The following is a 26261-nucleotide window of genomic DNA, read 5'->3' as shown; positions in this document are numbered from 1 at the left end:
ACTATCAACCATAGCTGATGTTGAAAAATTCCCCAATCTTACATCTATCAAATTTTTCTCTTCCCCAATTTTGTATGCCTTTCCAATATTACTATTTTCAGCATTAATTTTACTTTTTCCCTTAGTATGCCCATCCCCAAAATTTTGTGGGACAGGCGCGAGTCCCTATCTATTAAAGACAGAATGAGTCCTAGCAATATGACCAATTTGATTGCATTTGTAACATCTGGCATTTTTGAACCTACACCTTAAAGACAAATGACCACACCTACCACAATGTCTGCACTTCTGGTTGTCTAGCTTCTCTCGCCCATGAAATCTTCTTCTGCACTGCGGACCCTGATTATCCCTCCTATATGGCTGTCTGATATCGCTGGACCTATTCACTTGCACATTATCATCTGCCTGGTCACTGTCACTTAGTGTTTTGTCCTCATTTTCTGAACTTTCTGCCATCTTGGCACTTTTCACTAACTCATCCAATGTTTTTACTTCCCTCAAAATCACAAACTTTCGTATTTCCATCTGCAAACCATGAATGGCCTTGTCTAATATGTCACTCTCACTTTTTCCGAGATCACGTCCCAGACTAGTTACCGATTCTACATAATCCTGTACTGTTCTACTCCCCTGCTTTGAATTTACGTATCTAGTGTACAGACTTGTTCTACTGTCCAAATTAGCATATCTACTGGTAAAGGCCTGTTTTAACTTTTCAAAGTCATTTTTCACTTCAGCTGTTAAGTTCATGTACCATGTTTCAGCACCCTTTGGCAAAGCTAAACACATTTGAATACATTTTTGTTCATTATTCCACGAATTAGCATTTGCTACAAGTTCAAATTTTTCTAAAAAGAATTTCGCATTTTCTCCATTTTCAAACTTTGGTGCAGTTATCGAGTCCATTTTCACATTTCGGCCTAATTGCGGCATCTTTCATTTATCCAGTTTTAAGTTTTGTCACAAGTAATATAATTCCATTTTTCTGCATTTCACTCTGAATTTCCACATTTCAAATTTTCTACCCTTTTGATTCTCACACCATTATGTAACCGGGGTCCATTTCTCGGGGAAATTAGCTACTATTAAACAAGTGGTAGAGTTCTAATATTCTTTTATTCCATTCTAAATAATAATGTTATATCACTTCAATAATTCCAATTTATCAATTCATAGTACATCATAATTTATTATTCTCAAAGTTTCCAAAGTATTTCTTGCCTAAAATATTAAAATATCAATTTTGACTAATTTTTGACTGTGGTGCCTAAAACAAAAACCTAAATCTAACTCCAACTCCAAACTGACTTCTTTCAACTTTCCCTCCAAACTCTGCAACATTTTCATTCACGCCCACTTCATACTTCAACCAATCACATCACACATGCATCATATTTCAACCAATCATATCACACATGCATACATTAAAACTTGACCAGTACTTGTCTACTCCAGTGGCTTATTACTTTCTGATACTAATTAACACTTACTAATTAAATTATTACCATATCAAATTCTGTCTGGAATATCTTTTGAAGTAGCAGACCAAATAAATGCACATATGTTTAGCTATAATTATTTCTAGATAAGTAATAAACTGTAGAAAGGTAAGGGCACTCTGATAAAATAATGACTTAATGTTATTTTAATGATTTTCATAATAAAATATATCTAAAATATAGAACTGGTCACATTTGCATGTCTGAATAATACAAGGTGAAGGGAGAATAAACTGGTTGGTTCATTCCCCCTCTAGTGTGCATGTATCTGCAAATCTGAATAATACACGATGAAGGGGGAAGAAACTGAATAGTTGCTTCTTTCCCCCCTAATATGTATGTATTTGCACGTCTGCGTAATACATTCTGAAGTTGGAAGACAATCAACTGATTTATTTTTCCCCCATTTGTGTATAAAACCTAAGTAGAAACAAGAGCTGTCTCCATAGGATGACACATGCCTCCGATGGCGCTTTGAATGAATAGTTATGGCCGATGTTAGAGTTTAGGACCTTTGACCTACGGACCTGGGTCTTGCGCGCGACACATCGTTTTACTGTGGTACACATTCATGCCCAATAATTTTTAAAATCCATGCATGAATGACAAAGATATGGACCGGACACGCCCATCAATGCACTATCATGAAATATGACCTTTAACGTCTAAGTGTGACCTTGACCTTTGAGCTACGGACCTGGGTCTTGCGCATGACACGTCTTACTGTGGTACACATTCATGCCAAGTTATTTGAAAATCCATCCATGGATGACAAAGATATGGACCGAACACGAATGCACTATCATGAAAAATGACCTTTAACGTCTAAGTGTGACCTTGACCTTTAAGCTACGGACCTGGGTCTTGCGCGAGACATGTCGTCTTACTGTGGTACACATTCATGCCAAATTATTTGAAAATCCATCCATGGATGACAAAGATATGGATCGGACACGAATGCACTATCATGAAAAATGACCTTTAACGTCTAAGTGTGACCTTGACCTTTGAGCTACGGACCTGGGTCTTGCGCGCGACACGTCGTCTTACTGTGGTACACATTCATGCCAAGTTATTTGAAAATCCATCCATGGATGACAAAGATATGGACCGAACACGAATGCACTATCATGAAAAATGACCTTTAACGTCTAAGTGTGACCTTGACCTTTGAGCTACGGACCTGGGTCTTGCGCGAGACATGTCGTCTTACTGTGGTACACATTCATGCCAAATTATTTGAAAATCCATCCATGGATGACAAAGATATGGATCGGACACGAATGCACTATCATGAAAAATGACCTTTAACGTCTAAGTGTGACCTTGACCTTTGAGCTACGGACCTGGGTCTTGCGCGCGACACGTCGTCTTACTGTGGTACACATTCATGCCAAGTTATTTGAAAATCCATCCATGGATGACAAAGATATGGACCGGACACGAAAATTGCGGACAGACCGACAGACTGACAGACCGACAGACGGTTAAAAAACTATATGCCTCCCTTCAGGGGCATAAAAACTAACTAGGAGGAAAAATTAACTTGGGGGGAAAAACAAACTGGTTATTTGTTTCTCTTTTTTGTGTACAAAAACTAGGAAGGCGTAACCAGAGGAGAAAAATCTAACAAGAGGACCATGATGGTCCTGAATCGCTCACCTGTTCCCACATGACCCAGTTTTGAGTATGACATCGTTTTTTCTATTATTTGACATACTGACCTAGTTTTTGAGCTCATGTGACCCAGTTTTGAACTTGACCTAGATATCATCAATATAAAAATTCTGACCAATTTTCATGAAGATCCATTGAAAAATATGACCTCTAGAGAGGTCACAAGGTTTTTCCATTATTTGACCAATTGACCTAGTTTTCGAAGATACGTGACCCTGTTTTGAACTTGACCTAGATATCATCAAGGTGAACATTCTCACTAAATTTCATAAAGATCTCATGAAAAATATGGCCTCTAGAGAGGTCACAAGGTTTTTCTGTTTTTATTCCTACTGGCCTAGTTTTTGAACGCACGTGACCCAGTTTCGAAACTGACCTAGATATCATCAAGGTGAACATTCAGACCAATTTTCATGAAGATCCATTGAAAAATATGGCCTCTAGAGAGGTCAAAAGATTTTTCTAATTTTAGACCTACTGACCTAGCTTTTGACCGCAGCTGACCCAGTTTCAAACCTGACCTAGAAATCATCAAGATGAACATTCAGACAAACTTTCATACAGATCCCATGAAAAGTATAGACCCCAGAGAGGTCACAAGGTTTTTTTATTATTTGACCTACTGACTTAGTTTTAGATGGCACGTGACCCAGTTTCAAAATTTAACTAGATATCATCAAGGTGAACATTCTGACCAATTTTCATGAAGATCCATTCAAGGGTATGGCCTCTAGAGAGGTCACAACGTTTTTCTATTTTAAGACCTACTGACCTAGTTTTTGATCGCAGTTGACTCAGTTTCAAACTAGACCTATATATCATCAAGATAAACATTCAGACCAACTTTCATACAGATCCCATGAAAAATATGGCCTCTAGAGAGGTCACAAGGTTTTTTCATTATTTGACATACTGACCTACTTTAGATGGCACGTGATCCAGTTTGGAATTTGATCTAGATATCATCAAGATGAACATTCTGACCAACTTTTATGAAGATCCATTCATAAGTATGGCCTCTAGAGAGGTCACAAGGTTTTTCTATTTTTCGACCTACTGACCTAGTTTTTGAACGCACGTGACCCAATTTCGAATTTGACCTAGATATCATCAAGATGAACATTCAGACCAAATTTCATACAGATCCCATGAAAAATATGGCCTATAGAGAGGTCACAAGGTTTTTCTATTATTTGACCTACTGACCTAGTTTTTGAAAGCACGTGACCCAGTTTCGAACTTGACCTAGATATAATCAAGATGAACATTCTGACCAATTTTCATGAAGATCTTGTGAAATATTTGGCCTCTAGAGAGGTCACAAGGTTTTTCTATTTTTAGACCTACTGACCTAGTTTTTGACCGCACGTGACCCAGTTTCAAACTTGACCTAGATATCATCAAGGTGAACATTCTGACCAATTTTCATAAAGATCCCATGAAAAATGTGACCTCTAGAGTGGTCACAAGCAAAAGTTTACAGACGGACTGTCGGACGGACGACGGACGCTGCGCGATCACAAAAGCTCACCTTGTCACTTTGTGACAGGTGAGCTAAAAACAAGTGCTGTCTCCATAGGATGACACATGCCCCCAGTGGCACTTTGAATGAATAGTTATGGCCGATGTTAGAGTTTAGGACCTTTGACCTACGGACCTGGGTCTTGCGCGCGACACGTCGTCTTACTGTGGTACACATTCATGCCCAATAATTTGAAAATCCATGCATGAATGACAAAGATATGGACCGGACACGCCCATCAATGCACTATCATGAAATATGACCTTTAACGTCTAAGTGTGACCTTGACCTTTGAGCTACGGACCTGGGTCTTGCGCGCGACACGTCGTCTTACTGTGGTACACATTCATGCCAAGTTATTTGAAAATCCATCCATGGATGACAAAGATATGGACCGGACACGAATGCACTATCATGAACAAGAGGACCATGATGGTCCTGAATCGCTCACCTCTTCCCACATGACCCAGTTTTGAGTATGACGTCGTTTTTTCTATTATTTGACACAGTGACCTAGTTTTTGAGCTCATGTGACCCAGTTTTGAACATGACCTAGATATTATCAAGATAAAAATTCTGACCAATTTTCATAAGGATCCATTGAAAAATATGGTCTCTAGAGAGGTCACAAGGTTTTTCTATTATTTGACCTATTGACCTAGTTTTCGAAGGCATGTGACCCTGTTCTGAATTTTACCTAGATATCATGAAGGTGAACATTTTCACTAATTTTCATGAAGATCTCATGAAAAATATGGCCTCTAGAGAGGTAACAAGGTTTTTTTATTTTTATACCTACTGACCTAGTTTTTGACCGCAGTTGACCCAGTTTCAAACTTGGCCTAGATATCATCAAGATTAACATTCAGACCAAATTTAGATCCCATGAAAAGTATGGCCTCTAGAGAGGTCACAAGGTTTTTTTATTATTTGACCTACTGACCTAGTTTTTTAAGGCACGTGACCCAGTTTCAAACTTGACCTAGATATCATCAAGGTGAACATTCTGACCAATTTTCATGAAGATTCATTCAAGGGTATGGCCTCTAGAGAGGTCACAAGGTTTTTCTATTTCAAGACCTACTGACCTAGTTTTTGATCGCAGTTGACCCAGTTTCAAACTTGACCTATATATCATCAAGATAAACATTCAGACCAACTTTCATACAGATCCCATGAAAAATATGCCCTCTAGAGAGGTCACAACGTTTTTTCATTATTTGACCTACTGACTTAATTTTTGAAGGCACGTGACCCACTTTCGAATTTGACCTAGATATCATCAAGAGGAACATTCTGACCAATTTTTATGGAGATCCATTCACAAGTATGGCCTCTAGAGAGGTCACAAGGTTTTTCTATTTTTAGACCTACTGACCTAGTTTTTGACCGCACATGACCCTGTTTTGAACTTGACCTAGATATCATCAAGATGAACATTCAGACCAACTTTCATACAGATCCCATGAAAAATATGGCCTTTAGAGAGGTCACAGAGTTTTTCTATTATTTGACCTACTGACCTAGTTTTTGACCGCACATGATTCTGTTTCGAACTTGATCTAGATATCATCAAGATGAACATTCAGACCAACTTTCATACAGATCCCATGAAAAATATGGCCTTTAGAAAGATCACAAGGTTTTTCTATTAATTGACCTACTGACCTAGTTTTTGATGGCACGTGACCCACTTTCAAACCTGACCTAGATATCATCAAGATGAACATTCAGACCAACTTTCATACAGATCCCATGAAAAATATGGCCTCTAGAGAGGTCACAAGGTTTTTCTATTATTTGTCCTACTGACCTAGTTTTTGAAGGCACGTGACCCACTTTCGAACTTGACCTAGATATCATAAAGGTGAGCATTCTGACCAATTTTCATGAAGATCTCATGAAATATATGGCCTCTAGAGAGGTCACAAGGTTTTTCTATTTTTAAATCTACTGACCTAGTTTTTGATCGCACATGACCCAGTTTCGAACTTGACCTAGATATCATCAAGATGAACATTCAGACCAACTTTCATACAGATCCCATGAAAAATATGGCCTTTAGAGAGGTCACAAGGTTTTTCTATTATTTGACCTACTGACCTAGTTTTTGATGGCACGTGACCCAGTTTGGAACTTGACCTAGATATCATCAAGATGAACGTTCTGACCAATTTTCATGAAGATCTTGTGAAATATATGGCCTCTAGAGAGGTCACAAGGTTTTTCTATTTTTAGACCTACTGACCTAGTTTTTGAACGCACGTGACCCAGTTTCGAACTTGATCTAGATATCATCAAGGTGAACATTCTGACCAATTTTCATGAAGATCTTGTGAAATATATGGCCTCTAGAGAGGTCACAAGGTTTTTCTATTTTTGGACCTACTGACCTAGTTTTTGATGGCACGTGACCCAGTTTCGAACTTGACCTAGATATCATCAAGATGAACATTCTGACCAACTTTCATAAAGATCCCGCAAAAAATGTGACCTCTAGAGTGGTCACAAGCAAAAGTTTACGGACGGACTGACGGACGGACGCACGGACGACGGACGACGGACGCTGCGTGATCACAAAAGCTCACCTTGTCACTATGTGACAGGTGAGCTAAAAATGACCTTTAACGTCTAAGTGTGACCTTGACCTTTGAGCTACGAACCTGGGTCTTGCGCGCGACAAGTCGTCTTACTGTGGTACAAATTCATGCCAAGTTATTTGAAAATCCATCCATGGATGACAAAGATATGGACCGGACACAAATGCACTATCATGAAAAATGACCTTTAACGTCTAAGTGTGACCTTGACCTCTGAGCTACGGACCTGGGTCTTGCGCTTGACATGTCGTCTTACTGCGGTACACATTCATGCGAAGTTATTTGAAAATCCATCCATCGACGACAAAGATATGGACCGGACACGAAAATTGCGGACAGACTGACAGACCGACAGACTGACAGATGGTTCAAAAACTATATGCCTCCCTTTGGGGGCATAAAAATGGTTGTTTGAGTGGGGGAAAAACTGGGCTGTTACACCGGTATTGATTTAATATTCTAATATAACTAGGAAATGCTTAAATCATCACAACGATATTATGTTGACGTCATGTTGACATGATCTGATCCCCATGCATGCATCTAGAAACAGCGCTTTCAAATTTGATCAAATATTTTACTTAACAGCATGTTTAAAACGAAATGTCACATAGCATAACTGTCTTGATTAATTTACACACATACTCAGTTGATTATTCACTTTGCAGAATAATTCGCCATCATCTTCCGCAAGACATATTACCACTTCCGGTCCTGGTGTGTATAAACAAAGGAGCGTTACAACCTACCATTTGGCGCCATGCATGCGCGAAGAAACAGTTCTATCATATTTGATAAATTTGACAATGAAAGACATAATAGAATCAAAACAAGAGGACCATGATGGTCCTGAATCGCTCACCTGTTCCCCATGACCCAGTTTTGAGTATGATGTCGTTTTTTCTATTATTTGACATAGTGACCTACTTTTTAAGCTCATGTGACCCAGTTTTGAACTTGTCCTAGATATTATCAAGATAAAAATTCTGACCAATTTTCATGAAGATCCATTGAAAAATATGGTCTCTAGAGAGGTCACAAGGTTTTACTATTATTTGACCTATTGACCTAGTTTTCGAAGGTACGTGACCCTGTTTTGAACTTTACCTAGATATCATCAAGGTGAACATTCTCACTAATTTTCATGAAGATCTCATGTAAAATATGGCCTCTAGAGAGGTCACAAGGTTTTTCTATATTTATGCCTACTGGCCTAGTTTTTGACCGCATGTGACCAAGTGTCGAAACTGACCTAGATATCATCAAGGTGAACATTCAGATCAATTTTCATGAAGATCCATTGAAAAATATGGCCTCTAGAGAGGTCAAAAGATTTTTCTAATTTTAAACCTACTGACCTAGTTTTTGACCGCAGTTGACCCAGTTTCAAACTTGACCTAGATATCATCAAGATGAACATTCAGACCAACTTTCATACAGATCCCATGAAAAGTATGGCCTTCTAGAGGTCACAAGGTTTTTTTATTATTTGACCTACTGACCTAGTTTTTTAAGGCAAGTGACCCAGTTTCAAACTTGACCTAGATATCATCAAGGTGAACATTCTGACCAATTTTCATGAAGATCCATTCAAGGGTATGGCCTCTAGAGAGGTCACAAGGTTTTTCTATTTTTAGACCTACTGACCTAGTTTTTGACCGCACATGACCCTGTTTCGAACTTGACCTATATATCATCAAGATGAACATTCAGACCAACTTTCATACAGATCCCTTGAAAAATATGGCCTTTAGAGAGGTCACAAGGTTTTTCTATTATTTGACCTACTGACCTAGTTTTTGATGGCACGTGACCCACTTTCGAACTTGACCTAGATATCATCAAGATGAACATTCAGACCAACTTTCATACAGATCCCATGAAAAATATGGCCTCTAGAGAGGTCACAAGGTTTTTCTATTATTTGACCTACTGACCTAGTTTTTAATGGCACATGACCCACTTTCGAACTTGACCTAGATATCATCAAGGTGAACATTCTGACCAATTTTCATGAAGATCTCATGAAATAAATGGCCTCTAGAGAGGTCACAAGGTTTTTCTATTTTTAGACCTACTGACCTAGTTTCTGATGGCACGTGACCCAGTTTCGAACTTGACCTAGATATCATCAAGTTGAACATTCTGACTAATTTTCATGAAGATCTTGTGAAATATATGGCCTCTAGAGAGGTCACAAGGTTTTTCTATTTTTAGACCTACTGACCTAGTTTTTGACCGCACGTGACCCAGTTTCGAACTTGACCTAGATATCATCAAGGTGAACATTCTGACCAACTTTCATAAAGATCCCGTGCAAAATGTGACCTCTGGAGTGGTCACAAGCAAAAGTTTACGCACACACGAACGCACGGACGGACGGACGATGGGTGATCACAAAAGCTCACCTTGTCACTATGTGACAGGTGAGCTAATAATTTATATAAACTAAAATATAGCATATGGGTCTGTCTGATCATTTGAGACATATTCCTAAATCTGTACTCACATTTTGGTGTAATTTTTTCTGGAAGTAGCGTTTGACTGTTTCATACACCATGAACTGTATGGCTGGATTACTGGTCAGAATCAGTGAAGGTTTAGTACCATTCCATAGTGCAAAAACACCTTCATTTTTCACTATCTTTCTAAGACAATCTGAAGTATTGTGAATGCCAAATTGTATTATTTATTCTAACACAACCTTTTGTATCTATTATTGAACTATAAAGACTGAAACAGTGTGTTATTATGCAACAAAATCACTGTAAGTATGTCACAATTATTGCATCACAGTGTCAAACCTCATAGTGGCATGCTGGAAAATAAACCACATAAAACAGGCAAATACATGATGAATGTCACCAAGGATGTAGATAATTATCTTTCATATCATAATAGAATCAAAATAATATATCGCAAATAGTAATTTTCTCAAGCATAAAATCATTGCCTGTCATTCACACACATATTATTTTATCACTCTGGCTGCACCCTCGTGATATAATTCCTTTGCATCTGAACTTCAAACAATGATTTTATTCAACTGTAAGAAATGAGTATCAGGAAAAATGTTCCAACTGTAAGAAATGAGAATTAGGAAAGATGTTTCAACTGTAAGAAATGAGAATCATGAAAGATATTCCTATAGTAAGAAATGAGAATTATGAAAGCTGTTCCAACTGTAAGAAATGAGAATCACTGAATATGTTCAAACTGTAAGAATTGTGAATCAGGAAAGATGTTCCAACAGTAAGAATGTGGATTTGGAAAGTGGATTTGGAAATATGTTCCAACTGTAAGAAATCAGAAAGATGTTCCAACTGTAAGAAATGAGAATTATGAAAGCTGTTCCAACTGTAAGAAATGAGAATCACTGAATATGTTCAAACTGTAAGAAATGTGAATCAGGATAGATGTTCAAACAGTAAGAATGTGGATTTGGAAATATGTTCCAACTGTAAGAAATCAGAAAGATGTTCCAACAGTTAGGAATGAGAATCAGGAAACCTGGTCCAACAGTATGAAATGAGAATCATGAAACATGTTCCAACAGTAGGAAATGACAGTGAGAAATGAGAATCATGAAAATATTTCCTAGTTTAAGAAGTGAGAATCATGAAAGATGTTCAACTGTAAGAAATGAGTATCAGGAAAGATGTTCCAACAATATGAAATGAGAATTCCAAAAGTAAGAAATGAAAATCATGAAAGATGTTCCAACAGTACCAAATGTGAATCAGGAAAGATATTCCAACAGTAAGAAATGAGAATTCCAAAAGTAAGAAATGAGAATCATGAAAGATATTCTAACAGTATGAAATGAGAATTCCAAAAGTAAGAAATGAGAATCATGAAAGATATTCCAACAGTATGAAATGAGAATTCCAAAAGTAAGAAATGAGAATCATGAAAGATATTCCAACAGTATGAAATGAGAATTTCAAAAGTAAGAAATGAGAATCATGAAAGATGTTCCAACAGTAAGAAATGAGAATCATGAAAGATGTTCCAACAGTACGAAATGAGAATTATGAAAGATGCTCTAACAGTATGAAATGAGAATTCCAAAAGTAAGAAATGAGAATCATGAAAGATATTCCAACAGTAAGAAATGAGAATTCCAAAAATAAGAAATGAGAATCATGAAAGATATTCCAACAGTATGAAATGAGAATTCCAAAAGTAAGAAATGAGAATCATGAAAGATATTCCAACAGTATGAAATGAGAATTTCAAAAGTAAGAAATGAGAATCATGAAAGATGTTCCAACAGTACGAAATGAGAATCATGAAAGATGCTCTAACAGTATGAAATGAGAATTCCAAAAGTAAGAAATGAGAATCATGAAAGATATTCCAACAGTATGAAATGAGAATTCCAAAAGTAAGAAATGAGAATCATGAAAGATATTCCAACAGTATGAAATGAGAATTCCAAAAGTAAGAAATGAGAATCATGAAAGATATTCCAACAGTATGAAATGAGAATTCCAAAAGTAAGAAATGAGAATCATGAAAGATATTCTAACAGTATGAAATGAGAATTCCAACAGTACGAAATAAGAATCATGACAGATATTCTAACAGTATGAAATGAGAATTCCAAAAGAAAGAAATGAGAATCATGAAAGATGTTCTAACAGCATGAAATGAGAATTCCAAAAGTAAGAAATGAGAATCAAGAAAGATGTTCTAACAGTATGAAATGAGAATTCCAAAAGTAAGAAATGAAAATCATGAATGATGTTCCAACAGTATGAAATGAGAATTTCAAAAGTAAGAAATGAGAATCATGAAAGATGTTCCAACAGTAAGAAATGAGAATCATGAAAGATGTTCCAACAGTACGAAATGAGAATCATGAAAGATGCTCTAACAGTATGAAATGAGAATTCCAAAAGTAAGAAATGAGAATCATGAAAGATATTCCAACAGTAAGAAATGAGAATTCCAAAAATAAGAAATGAGAATCATGAAAGATATTCCAACAGTATGAAATGAGAATTCCAAAAGTAAGAAATGAGAATCATGAAAGATATTCCAACAGTATGAAATGAGAATTTCAAAAGTAAGAAATGAGAATCATGAAAGATGTTCCAACAGTACAAAATGAGAATCATGAAAGATGCTCTAACAGTATGAAATGAGAATTCCAAAAGTAAGAAATGAGAATCATGAAAGATATTCCAACAGTATGAAATGAGAATTCCAAAAGTAAGAAATGAGAATCATGAAAGATATTCCAACAGTATGAAATGAGAATTCCAAAAGTAAGAAATGAGAATCATGAAAGATATTCCAACAGTATGAAATGAGAATTCCAAAAGTAAGAAATGAGAATCATGAAAGATATTCTAACAGTATGAAATGAGAATTCCAACAGTACGAAATAAGAATCATGACAGATATTCTAACAGTATGAAATGAGAATTCCAAAAGAAAGAAATGAGAATCATGAAAGATGTTCTAACAGCATGAAATGAGAATTCCAAAAGTAAGAAATGAGAATCAAGAAAGATGTTCTAACAGTATGAAATGAGAATTCCAAAAGTAAGAAATGAAAATCATGAATGATGTTCCAACAGTAAGAAATGAGAATTCCAAAAGTAAGAAATGAAAATCATGAAAGATGTTCCAACAGTATGAAATGAGAATCATGAAAGATGCTCTAACAGTATGAAATGAGAATTCCAAAAGTAAGAAATGAGAATCATGAAAGATATTCCAACAGTATGAAATGAGAATTCCAAAAGTAAGAAATGAGAATCATGAAAGATATTCCAACAGTATGAAATGAGAATTCCAAAAGTAAGAAATGAGAATCATGAAAGATATTCCAACAGTATGAAATGAGAATTCCAAAAGTAAGAAATGAGAATCATGAAAGATATTCTAACAGTATGAAATGAGAATTCCAACAGTACGAAAAAAGAATCATGACAGATATTCTAACAGTATGAAATGAGAATTCCAAAAGAAAGAAATGAGAATCATGAAAGATGTTCTAACAGCATGAAATAAGAATTCCAAAAGTAAGAAATGAGAATCAAGAAAGATGTTCTAACAGTATGAAATGAGAATTCCAAAAGTAAGAAATGAAAATCATGAATGATGTTCCAACAGTATGAAATGAGAATTTCAAAAGTAAGAAATGAGAATCATGAAAGATGTTCCAACAGTAAGAAATGAGAATCATGAAAGATGTTCCAACAGTACGAAATGAGAATCATGAAAGATGCTCTAACAGTATGAAATGAGAATTCCAAAAGTAAGAAATGAGAATCATGAAAGATATTCCAACAGTAAGAAATGAGAATTCCAAAATAAGAAATGAGAATCATGAAAGATATTCCAACAGTATGAAATGAGAATTCCAAAAGTAAGAAATGAGAATCATGAAAGATATTCCAACAGTATGAAATGAGAATTTCAAAAGTAAGAAATGAGAATCATGAAAGATGTTCCAACAGTACGAAATGAGAATCATGAAAGATGCTCTAACAGTATGAAATGAGAATTCCAAAAGTAAGAAATGAGAATCATGAAAGATATTCCAACAGTATGAAATGAGAATTCCAAAAGTAAGAAATGAGAATCATGAAAGATATTCCAACAGTATGAAATGAGAATTCCAAAAGTAAGAAATGAGAATCATGAAAGATATTCCAACAGTATGAAATGAGAATTCCAAAAGTAAGAAATGAGAATCATGAAAGATATTCTAACAGTATGAAATGAGAATTCCAACAGTACGAAATAAGAATCATGACAGATATTCTAACAGTATGAAATGAGAATTCCAAAAGAAAGAAATGAGAATCATGAAAGATGTTCTAACAGCATGAAATGAGAATTCCAAAAGTAAGAAATGAGAATCAAGAAAGATGTTCTAACAGTATGAAATGAGAATTCCAAAAGTAAGAAATGAAAATCATGAATGATGTTCCAACAGTAAGAAATGAGAATTCCAAAAGTAAGAAATGAAAATCATGAAAGATGTTCCAACAGTATGAAATGAGAATTTCAAAAGTAAGAAATGAGAATCATGAAAGATGTTCCAACAAACAATGAGAATTCCAAAAGTACGAAATGAGAATCATGAAAGATATTCCAACAGTAAGAAATGAGAATTCCAAAAGTAAGAAATGAGAATCATGAAAGATGTTCCAACAGTACAAAATGAGAATCAGGAAAGATGTTCCAACAGTAAGAAATGAGAATTCCAAAAGTAAGAAATGAGAATCATGAAAGATATTCCAACAGTAAGAAATGAGAATTCCAAAAGTAAGAAATGAGAATCATAAAAGATATTCCAACAGTAAGAAATGAGAATCAGGAAAGGTGTTCCAAAAGTAAGAAATGAGAATCATGAAAGATATTCCAACAGTAAGAAATGAGAATTCCAAAAATAAGAAATGAGAATCATGAAAGATATTCCAACAGTATGAAATGAGAATTCCAAAAGTAAGAAATGAGAATCATGAAAGATATTCCAACAGTATGAAATGAGAATTTCAAAAGTAAGAAATGAGAATCATGAAAGATGTTCCAACAGTACGAAATGAGAATCATGAAAGATGCTCTAACAGTATGAAATGAGAATTCCAAAAGTAAGAAATGAGAATCATGAAAGATATTCCAACAGTAAGAAATTAGAATTCCAAAAATAAGAAATGAGAATCATGAAAGATATTCCAACAGTATGAAATGAGAATTCCAAAAGTAAGAAATGAGAATCATGAAAGATATTCCAACAGTATGAAATGAGAATTTCAAAAGTAAGAAATGAGAATCATGAAAGATGTTCCAACAGTACGAAATGAGAATCATGAAAGATGCTCTAACAGTATGAAATGAGAATTCCAAAAGTAAGAAATGAGAATCATGAAAGATATTCCAACAGTATGAAATGAGAATTCCAACAGTACGAAATAAGAATCATGACAGATATTCTAACAGTATGAAATGAAAATTCCAAAAGAAAGAAATGAGAATCATGAAAGATGTTCTAACAGCATGAAATGAGAATTCCAAAAGTAAGAAATGAGAATCAAGAAAGATGTTCTAACAGCATGAAATGAGAATTCCAAAAGTAAGAAATGAAAATCATGAATGATGTTCCAACAGTAAGAAATGAGAATTCCAAAAGTAAGAAATGAAAATCATGAAAGATGTTCCAACAGTACGAAATGAGAATTTCAAAAGTAAGAAATGAGAATCATGAAAGATGTTCCAACAAACAATGAGAATTCCAAAAGTACGAAATGAGAATCATGAAAGATATTCCAACAGTAAGAAATGAGAATTCCAAAAGTAAGAAATGAGAATCATGAAAGATGTTCCAACAGTACAAAATGAGAATCAGGAAAGATGTTCCAACAGTAAGAAATGAGAATTCCAAAAGTAAGAAATGAGAATCATGAAAGATATTCCAACAGTAAGAAATGAGAATTCCAAAAGTAAGAAATGAGAATCATAAAAGATATTCCAACAGTAAGAAATGAGAATCAGGAAAGGTGTTCCAAAAGTAAGAAATGAGAATCATGAAAGATATTCCAACAGTAAGAAATGAGAATTCCAAAAATAACAAATGAGAATCATGAAAGATATTCCAACAGTATGAAATGAGAATTCCAAAAGTAAGAAATGAGAATCATGAAAGATATTCCAACAGTATGAAATGAGAATTTCAAAAGTAAGAAATGAGAATCATGAAAGATGTTCCAACAGTACGAAATGAGAATCATGAAAGATGCTCTAACAGTATGAAATGAGAATTCCAAAAGTAAGAAATGAGAATCATGAAAGATATTCCAACAGTAAGAAATGAGAATTCCAAAAATAAGAAATGAGAATCATGAAAGATATTCCAACAGTATGAAAGGAGAATTCCAAAAGTAAGAAATGAGAATCATGAAAGATATTCCAACAGTATGAAATGAGAATTTCAAAAGTAAGAAATGAGAATCATGCAAGATGTTCCAACAGTACGAAATGAGAATCATGAAAGATGCTCTAACAGTATGAAATGAGAATTCCAAAAGTAAGAAATGAGAATCATGAAAGATATTCCAACAGTATGAAATGAGAATTCCAAAAGTAAGAAATGAGAATCATGAAAGATATTCCAACAGTATGAAATGAGAATTCCAAAAGTAAGAAATGAGAATCATGAAAGATATTCTAACAGTATGAAATGAGAATTCCAAAAGTAAGAAATGAGAATCATGAAAGATATTCTAACAGTATGAAATGAGAATTCCAACAGTACGAAATAAGAATCATGAAAGATATTCTAACAGTATGAAATGAGAATTCCAAAAGAAAGAAATGAGAATCATGAAAGATGTTCTAACAGCATGAAATGAGAATTCCAAAAGTAAGAAATGAGAATCAAGAAAGATGTTCTAACAGTATGAAATGAGAATTCCAAAAGTAAGAAATGAAAATCATGAATGATGTTCCAACAGTAAGAAATGAGAATTCCAAAAGTAAGAAATGAAAATCATGAAAGATGTTCCAACAGTACGAAATGAGAATTCCAAAAGTAAGAAATGAGAATCATGAAAGATGTTCCAACAGTATGAAATGAGAATTTCAAAAGTAAGAAATGAGAATCATGAAAGATGTTCCAACAAACAATGAGAATTCCAAAAGTACGAAATGAGAATCATGAAAGATATTCCAACAGTAAGAAATGAGAATTCCAAAAGTAAGAAATGAGAATCATGAAAGATGTTCCAACAGTACAAAATGAGAATCAGGAAAGATGTTCCAACAGTAAGAAATGAGAATTCCAAAAGTAAGAAATGAGAATCATGAAAGATATTCCAACAGTAAGAAATGAGAATTCCAAAAGTAAGAAATGAGAATCATAAAAGATATTCCAACAGTAAGAAATGAGAATCAGGAAAGATGTTCCAACAGTAAGAAATGAGAATCAGGAAAGATGTTCAAACAGTAAGAAATGAGAATCAGAAAAGATGTTCCAACAGTAAGAAATGAGAATCAGAAAAGATGTTCCAACAGTATGAAATGAGAATTCCAGTAGTAAGAATTGTGAATCAGGAAAGATGTTCCAACAGTAAGAATGTGGATTTGGAAAGTGGATCTGGAAATATGTTCCAACTGTAAGAAATCAGAAAGATGTTCCAACTGTAAGAAATGAGAATTATGAAAGCTGTTCCAACTGTAAGAAATGAGAATCACTGAATATGTTCAAACTGTAAAAAATGTGAATCAGGAAAGATGTTCAAACAGTAAGAATGTGGATTTGGAAATACAGTTGAATATCGTTACCTCGATATCGGTTAGCTCGATACTCCGGTTAGCACGATGTGTTTTAGTCGGTCCCGATTTTTCCCTATATATTCTAATGTAATTATTTATCATTACCTCGATATGATTAGCTCGATATTTTGTTTAGCTCGATGAGATTTTTCAGTCCCGTCAACTTACCTGTATTGTTTTTACACCTGGTTTCGTCGATATCACAGCGTGTCAAAAAATATCCATGTTATTTGTAAGGTGTGAAAAGCAACCTATTGTTGTCCGGCGATGTATTTATCATAATCAAGTTAGTGTGTTGTTATTTAATCTTTAATCCAATTCAAATGTTAGGTAGTTTGCATTTAATTCCCAATAATTAGTCTTATAAAACAGCGTGCAAGCGGGCAATTGTTTTCCAATACAACAACTAATTTGGATGAAATATTTTTCTGTATCTTCCGTTTAGGATTGAGTGACAATATGCGTATTACACAGGTACAAATTTTCGTTATCGAACACAGTCAAAATGACTACTCAACTAGGAACATTACAGCTGCATTCAGACTTATTTATGGAAGGAATAAAATGCTAAATTTTAATGTTTACATGTATATTTTGAAAAATTTAAAACTTAAATGTGTGTATGTACTATTTAATTAAGATGTTTTTTGTCAATAAAATTAAAATCATATTTACTTTTTATATTATTTCTTTCCCCTTTAAAACCCTCTGAAAAAAACATTGGATATAGTGACAATATAGACGTCCGACACAAGTATAAAGTTATCCCAGATAGTCAATATCGTTACGTCGAACTTCGGATACGTCGATGCAATTTTTACAGTCCCTTGAATATCGAGGTAACGGTATTCGACTGTATGTTCCAACTGTAAGAAATCAGAAAGATGTTCCAACAGATAGGAATGAGAATCAGATAACCTGTTCCATCAGTATAAAATGAGAATCAGGAAACATGTTCCAACAGTAAGAAATGAGAATTCCAAAAGTAAGAAATGAGAATCATGAAAGATATTCCAACAGTAAGAAATGAGAATTCCAAAAGATGTTCCAACAGTAAGAAATGAGAATCAGGAAAGATGTTCCAACAGTAAGAAATGAGAATTCCAAAAGTACGAAATGAGAATCATGAAAGTGTTTCCAACAGTAAGAAATGAGAATTCCAAAAGTAAGAAATGAGAATCATGAAAGATGTTCCAACAGTACAAAATGAGAATCAGGAAAGATGTTCCAACAGTAAGAAATGAGAATTCCAAAAGTAAGAAATGAGAATCATGAAAGATATTCCAACAGTAAGAAATGAGAATTTCAAAAGTAAGAAATGAGAATCATGAAAGATATTCCAACAGTACGAAATGAGAATCATGAAAGATGCTCTAACAGTATGAAAAGAGAATTCCAAAAGTAAGAAATGAGAATCATGAAAGATATTCCAACAGTAAGAAATGAGAATTCCAAAAGTAAGAAATGAGAATCATAAAAGATATTCCAACAGTAAGAAATGAGAATCAGGAAAGATGTTCCAACAGTAAGAAATGAGAATCAGAAAAGATGTTCCAACAGTAAGAAATGAGAATCAGAAAAGATGTTCCGACAGTATGAAATGAGAATTCCAGTAATAAGAAATGAGAATCATGAAAGTTGTTCCAACAGTAAGAAATGAAATTCATGAAAGATGTTCCAACTGTAAGAAATGAGAATCAGGAAAGTTGTTCTAACAGTAAGAAATGAAATTCATGAAAGATGTTCAACTGTAAGAAATGAATATCAGGAAAGATGTTCCAACAGAATGAAATGAGAATTCCAAAAGTAAGAAATGAGAATCATGAAAGATATTCCAACAGTAAGAAATGAGAATCAGGAAAGATATTCCAACAGTATGAAATGAGAATTCCAGTAGTAAGAAATGAGAATCATGAAAGATATTCCAACAGTAAGAAATGAGAATCAGGAAAGATATTCCAACAGTATGAAATGAGAATTCCAGTAGTAAGAAATGAGAATCATGAAAGATATTCCAAAAGTAAGAAATGAGAATCATGAAAGATGTTCCAACAGTACAAAATGAGAATCAGGAAAGATGTTCCAACAGTAAGAAATGAGAATTCCAAAAGTAAGAAATGAGAATCATGAAAGATATTCCAACAGTAAGAAATGAGAATTTCAAAAGTAAGAAATGAGAATCATGAAAGATATTCCAACAGTACGAAATGAGAATCATGAAAGATGCTCTAACAGTATGAAAAGAGAATTCCAAAAGTAAGAAATGAGAATCATGAAAGATATTCCAACAGTAAGAAATGAGAATTCCAAAAGTAAGAAATGAGAATCATAAAAGATATTCCAACAGTAAGAAATGAGAATCAGGAAAGATGTTCCAACAGTAAGAAATCAGAATCAGAAAAGATGTTCCAACAGTAAGAAATGAGAATCAGGAAAGATGTTCCAACAGTAAGAAATGAGAGACATGAAAGATGTTCAACTGTAAGAAATGAGAATCAGTTAAAGATGTTCCAACAGTAAGAAATGAGAATCATGAAAGTTGTTCCAACAGTAAGAAATGAGAGACATGAAAGATGTTCAACTGTAAGAAATGAGAATCAGTTAAATATGTTCAACTGTAAGAAATGAGAATCAGTTAAAGATGTTCCAACAGTAAGAAATGAGAATTCCAAAAGTAAGAAATAAGAATCATGAAAGATATTCAAACAGTAAGAAATGAGAATCAGGAAAGATGTTCCAACAGTTTGAAATGAGAATTCCAAAAGTAAGAAATGAGAATCATGAAAGATGTTCCAACAGTAAGAAATGAGAGACATGAAAGATGTTCAACTGTAAGAAATGAGAATCAGTTAAAGATGTTCCAACAGTAAGAAATGAGAATCATGAAAGTTGTTCCAACAGTAAGAAATGAGAGACATGAAAGATGTTCAACTGTAAGAAATGAGAATCAGTTAAAGATGTTCAACTGTAAGAAATGAGAATCAGTTAAAGATGTTCCAACAGTTTGAAATGAGAATTCCAAAAGTAAGAAATAAGAATCATGAAAGATATTCAAACAGTAAGAAATGAGAATCAGGAAAGATGTTCCAACAGTTTGAAATGAGAATTCCAAAAGTAAGAAATGAGAATCAGGAAAGTTGTTCCAACAGTAAGAAATGAGAGACATGAAAGATGTTCAACTGTAAGAAATGAGAATCATGAAAGTTGTTCCAACTGTAAGAAATGAGAGACATGAAAGATGTTCAACTGTAAGAAATGAGTATCAGGAAAGGTGTTCCAACAGAATGAAATGAGAATTCCAACTGTAAGTACTGAGAAGTGAGAATCATGAAAGATGTTCCAACTGTAAGAACATTCTGTTATAAAAACTTACCACAATAACTTCCTGAAAATTGGCCATAAATTCTAAGAAATTTACACAAAACTCATAATGTCATCTTTACATACAATAATTGCAAGCATAACAGTTACTCTGATAAAAACTTCTGACGACATTCTAAACAGCAGGATAAGATCATTGATGTGTTTTTAAAGTTATCAGTACAGTAAGAAATATTTTATAATATTCAATAATGTTAATTGATAGACATACCTATAATACCATTATATCTGACTTGTTTATCACCTCTGTACTCTTCAGTCTGAAACTTGATTCCTTGAAGCTTCAAGCGAGTGTTCACAACCCATAGTGGTGTAGTAACTAAAACATTTACCACACCTAAAACAACACAAGAATAACTGAACAATACAGTTTTGGAATGAAACAAGAAAACTTCAATATAAATACCACTTAGAATAACACAATGTCTGTAATATGAGGGACATTCTGAAAGTCTTGCAATTTTCACAATATCTTCTTGCACAGTACATATTTTGATAAACTAGACATGTATAAACAGGGTAATTCTCTCTTTGTACAAAATGTAGGTGGAAATTATTATATGACGACGTAATAATACAAAAATTAAAGGTATATCAGACCCAATTTTTGTATCTGAAAACATGAACAAATATTTCATGTAGTTTATGTTAAAATGACTAACCCACACATTGTGATTTTTTAAAATAAATATCACCGAAAGGCAAAATTCCGCCATGGTTTTATATATTATGTACATGAAACTTAATAGTTCAAACTCTTGTTTGAATTACGGGAACATTCGAGTTTTAAAAGTTTTTCTCCTGCACTTTTATAAACCGTTGCAACACTTTATAAATGTAAACACTGATAAATATAGAACGAGAAGCGATAGTATTTTTAGACACTATCATCACGTGGGCAGCAAACCAAAACTGCGCATGGCAAAATGTGGCCTAATGCTGTATAATGTATGGGGGAATTAGACATAATGTCGCTTAGATATTGATATTTATAATGGAAGGAAAAAGATTATATAGCACTTAATGATACATTTATAGCCTAAAAATCAGGCATAGATATTTTCAAAACTATTTCTGACTGCCCTCTTTATATATTAGGCCTGTTATTTCCCTTTTAGGTCAAATTCTTTCTTCATGCATATATTAATTTGCATCAATTCGATAAAAGGGAATGTCAACGTTTTTCTTACATTTAGACATTTGTTTTTCTTATAATTAGATAAATTCTTCCCCTTTATTTTTTCAGAAATAATTATATTATGAAAGAATACAAAGACATTCGAGATCAATTAAAAACTCAATATCAATTTTATTGTAAGTATTGTGTCAGATGCCATTTACTAACTTTATATTTTCAAATGATACTGCGATTCCAACTTTTATTAACAAAATCGTTATTACATTTGATCAAATCAAAATTACATCGCAATCCATGATTGTTTAGAGAGGGGACAATAACATGCTACTACTGTGTATATCACACGTGTCTTCTTTAGTCAACTACCGTGTAATGTCACATGAGTCGTCTTTAATCATAAAATTTGCGTCTGCTTAAAACAACACTGAAATTTATTAAAGGACCAATTTCAGTTAGGATCGCATGGCGCTGATCAACATGAAAGGTATCTTTAATCCAACAATGTCACTGGTCAAAGAAAATACTCAGATTTTAAAGTGTTTAATTGGTTGCTTCTGTCTCAGTTAATATTATCAATATAAATGCCTTTTTTTACAATTTATTTAGTTATATATTCTTCATTCTAAATAAATATACGTAGATATGCATTTGCTAAAAATCGTGCATTGTGATTATTTGTTTTATTGGAATATATAAACTATTCATATTTGAACAATACAGAATATTGTGATCTGTGATTATGGGTTGAGGAAAAACAAGTGCAATTTCCATGCGGATTGTGCAGAAAAAAATGCCACGCCGAAAATGCTAAGCATGTGAACTAATCAATGTTTAAAAGTATTAAATATTTGGATCCTTACACAACTACAAAATAAGTTTCAAACCATAAACTATGAGAGAAAACACTGCATTATTTAAGATATTTTAAAATTAAAAAAATATCATAAAACCCTCCCAGGAGATGCTTATGATTATAAAAAACTCATACTTGGATCTTGCGAACAATACCCAACACACCTTGATACGGAAAGGGCTGAATCTAACATTAACTCTGCCAACTAGATTAATAAGCAAGTTAATTAATTATTTTGTATTCCATAAAATCATTACTCATTATTCCATTTTCAACAAAATGTTTATTCATCGGATTCATTTTGAAAGTGTTTGTATCTTAACAAAAACTGTATTTACAATCAATATTACGCCTATATATACTAGGCTTTCATCATCAATACGCTGGACTTCACTATGAGTGCTATCTATATAATGCAGTTTACCATACTAATAGATAAAATTAATATTTCTCATCAATTTATTAGAGAAAATGTTTTTATGCAATACACCATGTCACTCTGCAAGTATTTTATCTCTGGTATAAATTTCATACATACATTACGCCTCTACTAGCCTTATTTATGATCGGCATTATGCTTAGATAACTATACAGGCCATCATTACACCGTACTTACCTTTGAATGCTACCTATATAATGTGTTTTACCATATATAAAATAATAATTATCATAATATTCATGAGAGATAATGTTTTATAAGCAACAAAACATGTCATTGTGCAAGTATTTTAGCTCTAGTATTACATTTATTTATACATTACGCCCCAATTTGCTACATTACGCATCATTTTGCTACATTACTCATTTTTTCTCACTGACAGGTAATGTTTGCAAGGTGCTCACTGAACAGAATCCCATTTTTTATAAACTGGGAAACCCTTTTCAGAAATCGCAGACAAATGCTTTTATTTTAGATTTTGTAGAAAAACAACAATTTTCAACAGAATTCGATGAAGAATACATTGTTGTAACATCAAATATGCGACATAAGGGTGAATATAGGAAAATTTTGATGTTTTAAGATCTCACACCATGATGTCGCTTTAACATAAAATTAACAACTTTATGTACACACTGCATACATGTGTAGCTAAACATAGTAGAAATGTGTACTAGTACTATAACTAATCAACTGGAAGTTTTTTCAGCAATCAACTGTTAGTTTGTGAAAATTAATTATTGATGTAAACCTAATTTATAAATTTGATAAAATTAAATCTACATCTGATGAAGATTTTCTACATTTGAAGTAAATATCTAAAGATTAGATATTTTAATGAAAGATGGCCAGTTGATATCTATAAGACATGGTTTTGGCAATTAAGTAGATTTCTTTTGAAATAAGCTATCATGGCTGTTGAAGAGCAAAGAACTTATAACAAAATTGGCACATTACTTTATTATCCTCAAACTGAAATCAAAGCTGACATGTTGTTCCTTATGGATAGAGTTACAGTTACTTGGTGGGCAGAAGGATTTAAGTAGGGTAGGTCATCGCTTGAAGATGACCTAAGACCAGGGTGTCCTTTGTCAGCTAAAAAAGACGTCACTACCGTCACAAAGTTATTAACAAAGATGCCCAATACACTGAACAGAAGTTGTCAGATAGATATGGCAATAGTTTGGGTAGGGGCAGTTGTTTATATTAACTTAAAGCAAAGTCTTGGGCTTCATAAGATATGTGCACTTTGGGTACCCCATTTGTTAAGTTCCTATCCTTGTGCACAAGACTGTCACAGGCTCATTTTACTTTGCAACTGTCCTACCTACCATGAGTGGTATGCCACTACATGGATGCCCATCCAAAGACCAGGGTGCTTGGCTTGAATCTGCTTCATGACAATGCCCCAGCTCATGTTTCCAATGTGGTGCTAGATTACCTGGCATACCAGGGACTTAAAACCTTGCTACACTCACCCTATAGTCCAGATCTTGCCCCTTGTGATTTTTTTGGTGAGGATGCAAATTGGGAGTATCTTGAGGCATTTGCCTAATGGATCAGATGGCTGAAAACATGTGTGGAAGTTAAGGGTGAATAACCAGACCGCTTGGACTTGTTAAATATTTACTATCATCTTCAGTTTTTCTGATATACCACAGGTTGCAAGACTTTCAGAATGCCCCCCTCGTAAATTATGCACTATGACTGCATTAATGTCTATGCACTATGACTGCATTAATGGCTATGCACTATGACTGCATTAATGGCATTGCAATATGACAGCATTAATGTCTATGCAATATGACTGCATTAATGACAATGCACTATGACTGCACTAATGTCTATGCAGTATGACTGCATTAATGAAAATGCACTATGACTGCATTAATGACAATGCACTATGACTGCACTAATGTCTATGCAATATGACTGCATTAATGGCTATGCACTATGACTACACTAATGTCTATGCAATATGACTGCATTAATGACAATGCACTATGACTACACTAATGTCTATGCACTATGACTGCATTAATGTCTATGCACTATGACTACACTAATGTCTATGCAATATGACAGCATTAATGTCTATGCAATATGACAGCATTAATGTCTATGCAATATGACTGCATTAATGACAATGCACTATGACTGCATTAATGACAATGCACTATGACTGCACTAATGTCTATGCAATATGACTGCATTAATGGCTATGCACTATGACTACACTAATGTCTATGCAATATGACTGCATTAATGGCTATGCACTATGACAGCATTAATGTCTATGCAATATGACTGCATTAATGACAATGCACTATGACTGCATTAATGTCTATGCAATATGACTGCATTAATGTCTATGCAATATGACAGCATTAATGTCTATGCAATATGACTGCATTACTGACAATGCACTATGACTGCATTAATGACAATGCACTATGACTGCACTAATGTCTATGCAATATGACTGCATTAATGGCTATGCACTATGACTACACTAATGTCTATGCAATATGACTGCATTAATGGCTATGCACTATGACTGCATTAATGACAATGCACTATGACTGCATTAATGTCTATGCACTATGACTGCACTAATGGCTATGCACTATGACTGCATTAATGACAATGCACTATGACTGCATTAATGACAATGCACTATGACTGCATTTATGGCTATGCACTATGACTGCATTAATGGCTATGCAATATGACTGCATTAATGACAATGCACTATGACTGCATTAATGGCTATGCACTATGACTGCATTAATGGCTATGCAATATGACTACCCTAATGTCTATGCAATATGACTGCATTAATGGCTATGCACTATGACT

At 33.9% G+C, this 26261-nt stretch overlaps 1 protein-coding gene across 1 annotated transcript in view; it reads right to left on the bottom strand.

Moving 5' to 3' along the window:
* The window catches only part of LOC123563973 (peroxisomal membrane protein PMP34-like), a 58161-nt gene that overhangs the window by 11404 nt on the left and 20496 nt on the right, over positions 1-26261 (bottom strand). The window contains exons 5-6 of the mRNA XM_053525901.1: positions 21184-21309; positions 9808-9956 (exon numbers count right to left, since the gene is read on the bottom strand). Coding sequence (XP_053381876.1) covers positions 9808-9956; positions 21184-21309 — 275 coding nt within the window. The remainder of the gene's footprint in view (positions 1-9807; positions 9957-21183; positions 21310-26261) is intronic.

This window comes from Mercenaria mercenaria, chromosome 2 (genome assembly GCF_021730395.1).
Source record: "Mercenaria mercenaria strain notata chromosome 2, MADL_Memer_1, whole genome shotgun sequence".
In the NCBI taxonomy this organism is placed as follows: domain Eukaryota; kingdom Metazoa; phylum Mollusca; class Bivalvia; order Venerida; family Veneridae; genus Mercenaria; species Mercenaria mercenaria.
This window is presented reverse-complemented; position numbering and strand designations above follow the sequence as displayed.